Genomic DNA, 10,600 nt, shown 5'->3' on the forward strand with positions numbered 1-10,600 from the left:
GGGGGGGGGTCATATTCACCCTTTACACTGCTCCCTTTGTAATAAACACCTGGGACTTTCTGATGACATCATCTTTCCTTGCCTCTTGCGTAAATCAACAAGCTAAATGCCAAAAAAAGAAGAACAGAGCTCCCCTTCACTCCTGCAAGTCGTTTGGAAGAAGGATTCACGTGGGAGAAAAACCTCAGCTGTCTAATCTTGTCACGCTTGAAAATTGTTCTTTCATTGCCACGCAGAATAAAGACGCAGCAACTGCAACGGTGGGCTGTGAATATGTCAAACTCAACAGGGGCTACACAGTCTGAATGTAAACTCGCGGGGTGTATCCTGACTCAAAGACTCACCCCCTGTTTCAGATTGTCGTTGGCCTGGTCGGCTACCTCGGACACAATCACCAAGGCAGCTGCAACACAAACAGAGAAAGAAAAAGAGAGAGTGTTGGAACTTGGAACCGTCTCATTGGCTCTGACACAACAGCCAGGCACCGATACAGCTGCGTGCAAGTGTGCACGCGTGTGTCAGCACAAAGCATGCAGATTTACCCTGAGTGTCCTCGTATTCTTTGGAATCAGGAGAGAGGTTGTTCAGGTAATCTGGAGAAATCAGAGAGAAGATATGAAAACAAGACAAGGTAAAACAAGGTTAAATCTGAATTTGCAGGTGCGAAGCATCTACAGTTGTCTGGCCATAACTAGTGGTACAAATGAAACTGTATCTTTAAGTCCAACTTTTGCAAAAATACACACTGTTGAAAATGAGTGGTGGACCCCAGACAGCCCCAGCCCAGTATAACTCCTGGGATGCACAATACTATGCTGAGTGGCTACTGTTAGCTGATGTCAGCAAACCTGGCTGGTTAAGCTGCCACATAATTGCTCCAAGTGGAAACAACAGCTCATGTTAAACATAAATAACACTTTGTCTTACAATTAAATATGTGCATATGTGCGTTTATGTGTTACCTGTGAGTAGCATGCGGTATTGAAGCACTCTCACTATAACCTGCAGCAGCTGGTGTTTCAGTGGGACTTCTGCTTCTTCTGGGCTTCTTGTCTGCACAGACACACACACACACATATTGGAAATTTTAGAGGCTTGTAAAAGATCATCCATGACTAGTCTACATGGAAAAGTTTTTATTAGGGGTCATTTGTTGAATTGTACACTGCAGACATATTATTTCCGCAGAACAAAATTATTGTGAAATTAAATACCTTCTCCCACAAAAGATCTCACCCACATAAGAGTGCAACGGTGCCCCTGAGCTACACACAAAGAGCCGCTTCTCTGGCTCCCAAATAAGGTTAACCACTATTAGTCAGTGTTGCAAGTCAAGGGCACAAGTGACCAAAGGAAACCTATGGGACAGGATGACCTTAAAACATCTTTTCCACCAGTGTATAAAAACCTGAAGCGACTCCCATTCTTCTGCTCGGTGCAGTCATTTGCAGGTGAAAGGGGACAAAAAGTGGCACAATCAGAGAGAGCTTTAGAAAATCAATCAGGATCTAATTGTCTCTGACAGGTATTTATGCCCTAAGCGGTGGAGAAGCAGTGGGGGTCTGTGTACTGTCTGTGTACACACACACACACACACACACACACACACAGAGTTTTTTTTCTAATCCAATGAAGTCCCATCCTTCATTAGCGAGGCACAGATAGCACCCTGCGGGAAACAGCATCTTCATCTTATTTACACCACACAAACGCATACACACTCGTGCACACACAGGAGCCCACGCAGACACAAACACCAGCTCTATCATCCAATTTCAGACGCATTCACACGTGCGTGCAGTGTGCAAATGATGGATCCCTTCCCACGTACACCCAGGCCGTGGTTGGTGATGAGATAACGCTGATTGGGGCTCTAAAAGGGGAGGGATGCGATATGACTTAAACACACCGCTTTGTCTTCATTATCTGAATTGCAGGAGTCAAAAAGTAACAGAAAGCTGAGGCCTCTTCTAGTGACGTCCACTCACCTACTCCTAAGGTTTCCGTGTATGAAGGTGTGGTTGGTTTTTTTTACCCCTCAGCTTCAGCCTTTACTTTTCTGTCTTCCTTCTTTCCTCCTCTCCCACTGATCACTGCATGATGCATTGAGAACAATAATAACTAGCTCTCCATTCTGTTTTCAGTGCATCCGCTCCACTCAAGTGTTGCTTGTAAATTGTCATCCAATTGACACTTGTAAAGAGGAAGTAGCTTTCGAGAGATGGTAATTAGCCTGCAGTTTGTTTGGGTGAGACCAAACGAAGGGGGAGAGAGGAGCGAATGTGCGATGCATTGTGCTGGCAAATAAACACCTCCACAGAAACGCAGAAATAAAAAAAAGAAGCCCCACACCTCTCACACTCTGTCACGGCCAGCTGATTTGCTGCCTGCACACAGAACTGATCTAATTGGGGAGTTGTAAAGGAGGCTGTGGCTCTAATTAGCTTCTGTCTGCCTCATTGCCCAGCTGCCTTTACAAGGATTTCACTCCATCGCTCTCTCTTCCCCCTATCGCTCTCTGTCCACCTGCTGCACAGCCTCCCACTGTCCCCCTAGGCTTCTGGCACAGGAGGAAACACGCAGCGTTTACACACATCTACGCTACCACATGAATACTAATCCAACCCGAAGTGCTGTGGAAGGAGATTTCTGAAGTGTTTGCAGTTGAATGACATCCATGCAATTTGTGAATGACAATCGCCCTGCAAAGACAATCAGACACACACATGCAGGGACACAAATGAATTGGTAACAGAGGTAATGGGTAACACACAAGCACACCACGCTGTGTTGGCTCACGTGGTAAACGAGCAACACTGGCCGTCCAGAGGAGACTGTAATCCTGTAAGGGTCGAGCAGTGATCTGATCAGGGTCTGTGGCTACTTTATCACTGTCATCACCACATCCACAATGAAATTGCTAGCACTTATGCTGCAGCACTTTGGCTTGTGGCATTAAAAAAGCAATTGGCCGGGAGAGTGGAAAAAAGGAAACGGAGGTGTTGAGGGGAGGTAAGCACTGAAAATAGCCAGATCTAATGAAGACTGACTATTTTTAAATGCAGAAAAAAGAACAGCAAGCTGTGAGTACAATTACCCAAGTCAATGCTTGTGCTTTTTTGTAGGTATAATGACTTGAGATGTGCCACACAACCAGTATTAAACAACAACACAGCATCTCTCAGGAGCAGGAGCAGGTACAGTGTGCCTGTATGATTGTCTTTGCTCTCCCTCAGCCCTCTTTCCTCCTGATTACAGTGGGGTCACAATCACCATGTAACTCCCAAAGCAGTCCTTTGGTACAGCACAGCATTCATCACCCACACATAATGCCCTGGTGTGGGACTGTGGGAAGGACAGACTCCAGGTTACATGCTTATATGTAATAAGGGAAAAGTAAATGCAGGTTGAATATACAGTGACAGCTGGAGCGATCCTCCCAGGAGAATTTAATAGCGACTGCCACTCCGGGTGATACTTTCGGAGATGTAAGGCCAACCCCACACAAATCATTCAGACCAATCAAGCCATTCACGGCATATATTCCGGGTAAGCAGCAGTTTACGATGTGAGAAAAGGAGCTTATAGCCCCTTCATGTTGAGGCACGTAATTGACTTTGATCAAGGATATTTAGAGCCGAGCTTGTCCAAGTGTGGAAACATGTCGCAAGATTACGAAAGGTCGGTGTTTACTGTCCGTGGCTGCGAGTCATTTCTCAACTCCGCTCCCCCCTATTTATATTTGATCGGACAGAGCCAAAGTTTTTCTTTCTGGGAAGAGGCAGCTGCTGTTGAATATTCATGAGCGAAGACAGTTGGTGCCTTGTCCATTCATTTTTCTTATCAAACCACAAATGCTCAGAAGCATTGTGTCAGGCACTCACAGCGAATCAGCACACGGCATGGAGCTGGTGACGCGTGCATTTGGTTACAGAGGAGCTGAGCTGAATAGGTAACATGAGGCAGTGCTTTCTAAGGATCTGTACTCTGATGAAACCAGAGGCAGATGAGGCTTATATAAAGACTCAATCATTTGAATGCTGTGTATGTGGGTTTATCTATATGCTTTCTTAATACACTGCGTCTTACTCAAAATATGTCAGTCGTGGTTGTTACCCGCTCAAGCTGTACATGTTCATATTCAGCATGTACAAAGTAAGGATTATTAAGCGGACCATGCGTACAATTTTTTGAAAACAGTGATGAAATTAGACCACAGATCCTATTAGACTGAGCCTTTGCTGATCCCTTCACCCAAATCCAACCTCCTGGATGAAGAGACACGCTGGCAAAACAATGAGTATTTGCTGTGGAGTGGGTATAGAATATGCGAGCATGGCAGCAGAAAGGTCAGTTAGATGAAAAAGAGAGGGGATAGAGGGGGTTTAGAAAGGCCAGCGTCTCCCTGTGGAAGCTGGGTGACAAAAATAAAAGCAGAGAGCTGTAAAGTAAGCACCAGGGGAAACACTAGGTTTGATTTCTGCACCCTGATTTACTTTCCCTCCATGAATATTTAAAGTAAAGCTGAGATTTTACTTTTGTTTATGTTTAAAAAAAATACTGGATCATTTTTAGTGAAGGCAGCACGGTGACAAGGTGGTTAGCACTGTTGCCTCACAGCAAGAAGTTCAGTGAGTTCAATTCCACCATCAGGCCGGGGTCTTTTTGTGTGGAGTTTGCATGTTCTCCCCGTGTTTGCGTGGGTTCTCCCTGGGTGCTCCGGCTTCCTCCCACAGTCCATAGACATGCACTTAGTGGGGATAGGTTAATTGAAAAACGCTAAATTGCCCATAGGTGTAAATGTGAGCGCGAATGGTTGTCTATGTGTTAGCCCTGCGACAGACTGGAGACCTGTCCAGGGTGTACCCTGCTTCTCGCCCTAAGACAGCTGGAATAGGCTCCAGCCCCCCCGCGACCCTGAAAAGGATAAGCGGAAGCGAATGGATGGATGGATGGGATCATTTTTATCATGTTTCTGAACCCAAGCTTGCAGAAACAAGAAAACAAAGGAAAAATTGCAACAGAAAGAGAAAGTTGGCAGGAAGCACGACAAAGAGCTGTCTTTACTATGTGTATGCATTTTAGTCAGTCTGTTCAGTGTCTTACCTCAAACGTCTTGACGATTTTGGCGAAAGCCGGGTTTTTCCTGCAGCTCTCCTCGAGCAAAGACATGCTGCGGTCGTACTCGGAGATGTAGGTGTCAAACGCGCTGAAGTTGTCCCGACGTGACAAGATCACATCTGCAACTTTTGGACTCTCCTCCCTTCACAGTGGATAAAATCAGCGATTAAGTGCATGCTCTTTAATCACTCCAAGTCATTTTCTTGTTAAAGAAAGAGTCCCACACAAACATCCAAAGTCTGTCAGCTGAGCTCAAACTCGACATGAACTTTATTCCAGCAGCGCTTCAGTTACTCAAGCCACACATTTCTCATCGGGATGTTTGAGAACCTTTAATGAGCAATTAATATATCCGTTGTAGTTGCAGCTTAAACTTAGTGTATCAACATGAGCCCATCATCGCTCTTTCCATCTTGGCTAAAGAAATTAATGCAGTTTTTTTTCCCAGAAATCAGGATGCAGCAGACCGTAGAAGAGCATAGATCTATGCTTAGCAGCAGGTAACAGGTGCTACCTTTGGTTGAGGAAGAACCCCTCTGTAATGAAACGATTATAACTGGCCTTTTAGAGTGGTGTTTTTTTTCTTTTTTCTTTTTTGCCTGTCCCATTTGGTTCTTTAGCCATCAGAATTGTTGTCTGAAGACCAACAAGGATACCCAATGGATTTATTTTGCCAAATGGATCATCGTGGCATTGCCGTATTGGTCCATTTGATCGACCTTTGTTTTTATTATTTCTTTTATTTTATTTTCAGTTGTTACAGACGAGACAGACATGACTGAGGGATAGGAAAGGGAGAAAGAAAGAGGAAGGAAAAGAAAAACAGAAGGGGAGAGGGACAGTGAGAAAGGGGGGGGGGAATCTCCTGGATCACCTGTTGAGAGAAAAAGAATAGAAAACAGGCAAAAAAAAACAAAGCACTATATTAAACACAACACCATCGCATTAATCTAGCTAAGTGTAAACAGCAGTAAATACTGAATATTCAATGTTGTTGTGCAGCACGCAGGACAGACAGCGCACAATGTGCTTTGAAGTAGCAGCCAAGAAAGGTGTAATTTAAGTCTACGAACAGTGAACACCCGTGTGCACACCTATGTGGATCAGCGCGCTTGTATTCAAATGGTTTCCACATGTAATGGTCTGCAAGAGGATGTAGAGAGCCATAGCCCCGTCCCCCAGGGCATGAAGCAGGCATGGAGGAGATCCAGGCCCCAGACATCCAGAGGCCCCAGAGTGCGAGAGCCCAAGGAGGACCACCGGAGGGGCATCTGTGCCACCCTCATGGGAAGGGCTGAGGATCCCCAGACGAGGCGTCACCCAGTAGCCACCGAGCAGAAGCTAGAGGGGGCTGCACCGGCGTGCCCGCCGGCTCTGCCGGCACCAGCTGTGCCAGAGTAAACCGAGCCGCAGGCCCAGAGGCCGGAGGCCTGAGTGGTGTTTGAATGTTTCAGAGTGATTATTAGAGTCTCAGTGGACAGTAAATTAACACGACTGTAAAAGTTTCTACAGTTTCTCTCTTCTTACCATTGACTAATACGCTCTTCCAGCTCAGTAAAGATGCTGCTGTGCAGGGTGTACACCTCAGGCAGCACTCCCAGTATTTCCCCCAGCCTCTGCTCCTCCAGCACTGGCTCTCCTTCCTCATCCACCGCCTCAGTCACTGCTGACCTAAAGTCCTGCATAAGAGAGGGAAAACAGGATTAGTGAGAAGAGCGTTTTTTAGTTGTTGTTCTTTTATTTAAGAAGACAAATGTATGGAGCAAAAGGGGGAAAAAGGTTCAAGGTTATTTGTCACATGCATAGTTATACACATAACACACAGTGAAATGTAACCTGTCACGCTCCTCGACATGTGCAAATATTGTGGGAGGGGGGTAGAGGAAGAACATTATATATATATAGTATATACATTGGGTGAATGTGCAGTAGTAGCAGCAAGCAGGTGAATTCTGTACATTAATATGAATAGACATCTGACTATTTTACAGGAATGGAGGAATTTGTCGAGAGGCTTGAAGAAGGAAGTAGGTGGTTGGGGGGAAGGGGTGTGAGTAGGCAGGAGAAATGAAAGGTACAGAGGAATGAGGAACCAGGAGAAAAATGGAAGGAAGGTCAGATCCTCCTTAACATCCTTCCTGCTGCCCTCCCCTCGTATCATCTCATTACTTTGGTCTTTGTCCAGGCATTCAGGAAAAGTGGCCTTGCTTGCACAAGAGCTGTGATCCAGGTGCTGTTGCGTAATGACCTTACTTAATGATACACTCTTATTCTGTACGTAGCTCATAGCTTTTAATTTCTAAGTGTACACTAATATACAGTGAATTAGGGTCCCTTAAATCCATTCGCTCACATAAATAATGTGCAATATGTAGTTATAGCTGCGGCGTCAGTGACTAAAAGGATGAATATGAGGAGTTATGGCAGGGAAAACCAAGATCAGAGGTAATTTATCTACTCAGCGAATAAGTAGGTGAATCATTTGGAGCTGCCAACACTGGTTAAAAAATATCAGTTTCCTTCATAAGCAAAGCTTTGTGTGAAACTACTGTCTATAAAGGTGAGGTGAGTCTGTGAGGTAGAAGTGCATCAATTCCTGTTCTGGGTAAAGCGCAGCCATAAAACAAACAGAGATGTCCCACAGACCCGCCTGATAACGTGGTGACACCGGGCGCTTCGCTTCACGCCGTCCATCACACACAATCGATCTTGGTGCGAGTTAACATTCATCACTTCTCACACCTGCTTTTACGGTTCAGGTCAAATTCCTCTACACGCACACAAACACAGACACCCTCCCTCAGATCCATGGATGAATGAGCTTTACCCAGCTTTTTTTTTGTTTGTTTTTTTGCCCATTAACTTGCAACCTTCTCTCAATTTTCCTCACGTAAAGCAGGTCAACAAGCACCACGTTAAGCACTCGGCTGAGCAGCCAGTCATGCTCGGTGATAATTCGGCACAGAGAATCTGTTCAGAGGTCAGCAGGTCATAAATGAGAAAAAAATAAATAAAAATAATGATAATAATAATAAGCCCGGGCTTCATATGCTGAAGCAGTTATGGGGGAAAGTCATAGAAGAGGAGCACAGCCTCCCTTCCTATGTGGAGGCACGGTCCTGGAAATTCTTTGTGTTCTTGTTATTCCTTATCAAACAATGGAACAATAGCTCATGTGCCTCTCACTTTACGCTGCGCCTTGTTTTTTTTTCCCAGACTGTGTGTTTGTACATGTTGTGCCGCTGGAGCGTTCCGCGGCTGGAATATCTCTGTTTCATTCTAATTATGAGATCAGCCTGCATAAAAACAGTGACTGATATCTCAAAAGACCACATTTCTGAAGTCTGAAGAATAACAAGACCCCCATGCATTATGCAAATGCATGATTAAAAACCTGAAAAGCCTCAATGTCACCTCTGAAAGGTGTCAGAAAAGGTGGTGTGGTGACACTGAGGAGGAATGCGAGGTTACTCGGTGTCTATTAAATGGCAATTTCAGGTAACATAATAATAATTTACATAGAAGAAAAATGTTCATTAATTACTTGCTGAAACGTCTCATCGCTGATGCACTGATGTCCAGCATATGTCTCTGCCTGCACTTTGCCACACATCAGCTAATTAGTATGACTGAAGATCATGATGAGACTGCAGATATATGATAATGAGTTGGGCCCATTGCATAATATTTATATTAGTTGCTGTTTAATGGCATCAAATTAGCCATTACGCAAAGCTGCTACGGTGCACTCACGGCAGGCGTTCATAAATCATGGTGAAAGGGCCACACATAAGAAATTCAGGTTATGACCTTATTCAAGGTTAGAAGGTACAGGCTGACTGATGGGCTTCCCCGGCTTCAATGACTCTACCTGTCAGATTTGTACTGGCAACCATCACCTTAATAGCCACTTCTCCACACCGTGTTTTCACTTCTAATGCACGAGTTCTTTAAAAAAAAAAAGTGAATTAAATAAAAGTTGTCACTAAAGGTCATTTTAGGTGTCAAATATCCTTCGTTGTTTGTACCTCTGCGGGGATGTGCTCTTGTTATGACAGGCAGTGAGTGAGAAACGATGGGAAGAGGTGACAACAGTTGGCTGCGATGCGTGGCCGCCCTCTGGCTCATCACGGCTCACTTTCAAATCCTCTGTCCAACAATAACTTTACTTGTTCCTCTAATGAGAGGGAAATTCTCCACTGGATGACACAACACGGTCACAAGGAACTTGAGGTGCGCGCAAAATATAAAAAAGGACCCTCCTGCTTTGTTTTTTTGGTTTTTTTCGTGACCTTCGGGTGGCAGATTGCCATTCGAGGGTGGGCATGTGCACGCACACAGTGTCAGATGAGTAAGGACGCAAGGACGGCATCATTAGGAACGCTGCGTCATCTTACAGCTGACCACGCCAGAGTACTACATGTCAACTTTGTCAGAACCAGGAAGTAGATCTTGCTGCAACAACACTGATAAACCTGAACGGACCCATACAAAGGTGGAGGGGGGTGAGGAGGTGAGAAAAAGGAGACAGAGACTGGGGAGCAGACACACAGGATATGATGTTATCAAGACAGTTTAATAGGCCTTCAAGCAGGAGAGATTTTAAGCCTGTGTGACACTTTTGTGGCGTGTGCTGGTGAATGTCCTCTTACCTCCTGAAGGTGCTTCAGGCCGCTGATGTGTCTGAAAACAAGAAGAGAAGAGGAGCATTAGATCTAATTAAACTGTGGGGAGGAATTTACAACCTTCTACACAACTAAGTTCTTTTTTTTCCATGGGACTCATTTAATTATTTAAATTATGCATGATGGAAAAACTACATCAGTGGAATGGTTAAGTGGGCAGCAGGGCAGGAGCGAGACTGGTGAAAGACACTTGTGTAATTGGCTGTCAGTTACTCTGCATGCAGCTTGATGAACGAGGGAGAAGAAGGCGGGGATGCAGTTGGATGGAAATGGAGAGCAAAACGGGGGTCGGGGGCATAAAAATAACAATATTGTATTAAAAAATAAATTAGATGTCGATAGAGGACGATGCTTGTGATGACGTGGAAGAGATGTGGCTCAAATTGGAGGAATCCACAAGTGCGGGCAACTCACAGTCTCTCTGAGTCGACGAGCTCTTTGGCGATGTAGAACGCTCGGGATCGGCCATCAATCTGCGTGACAGGGAGGGAGAACGGCGGGAGACGAATGAACACGGTGCATGTTTAAAGGCTCTCTGTGGACACTTACTGCTCTCGAACGCTAATGCGCAGCCAAGCCACGCGGCAGACGAGGAGCCCGACAAAAACTCAGATCCACTTTTTTGTAGATTCTTGCTGTCAAAATAAGACTGATTATTTCATTACGCTGCAGCGCAGACGTGAAGGTTTCCTGAAAATACGTAACTTTTAAATTGAGATGCATTATGTATGAGAGCCTGTGTGTGTGTGTGTGTGTGTGTGTGTGTGTGTGTGTGTGTGTGTGTGTGTGTGTGT

General features: G+C 45.0%; 1 protein-coding gene across 2 annotated transcripts in view; it reads right to left on the bottom strand.

Moving 5' to 3' along the window:
• Positions 1-10,600, bottom strand: part of fgd5a (FYVE, RhoGEF and PH domain containing 5a) — a 33,454-nt gene that overhangs the window by 8,952 nt on the left and 13,902 nt on the right. For both annotated transcript variants that reach the window (XM_005754339.2, XM_005754338.2), the window contains exons 4-10: positions 10,221-10,279; positions 9,774-9,804; positions 6,649-6,800; positions 5,107-5,263; positions 963-1,053; positions 543-593; positions 345-403 (exon numbers count right to left, since the gene is read on the bottom strand). In XM_005754339.2, the coding sequence (XP_005754396.1) occupies positions 345-403; positions 543-593; positions 963-1,053; positions 5,107-5,263; positions 6,649-6,800; positions 9,774-9,804; positions 10,221-10,279 (600 nt within the window). The remainder of the gene's footprint in view (positions 1-344; positions 404-542; positions 594-962; positions 1,054-5,106; positions 5,264-6,648; positions 6,801-9,773; positions 9,805-10,220; positions 10,280-10,600) is intronic.

Source organism: Pundamilia nyererei, unplaced genomic scaffold, assembly GCF_000239375.1.
Source record: "Pundamilia nyererei isolate P.nyererei 1_Seehausen unplaced genomic scaffold, PunNye1.0 scaffold00547, whole genome shotgun sequence".
Classification (NCBI taxonomy): Eukaryota; Metazoa; Chordata; class Actinopteri; order Cichliformes; family Cichlidae; genus Pundamilia; species Pundamilia nyererei.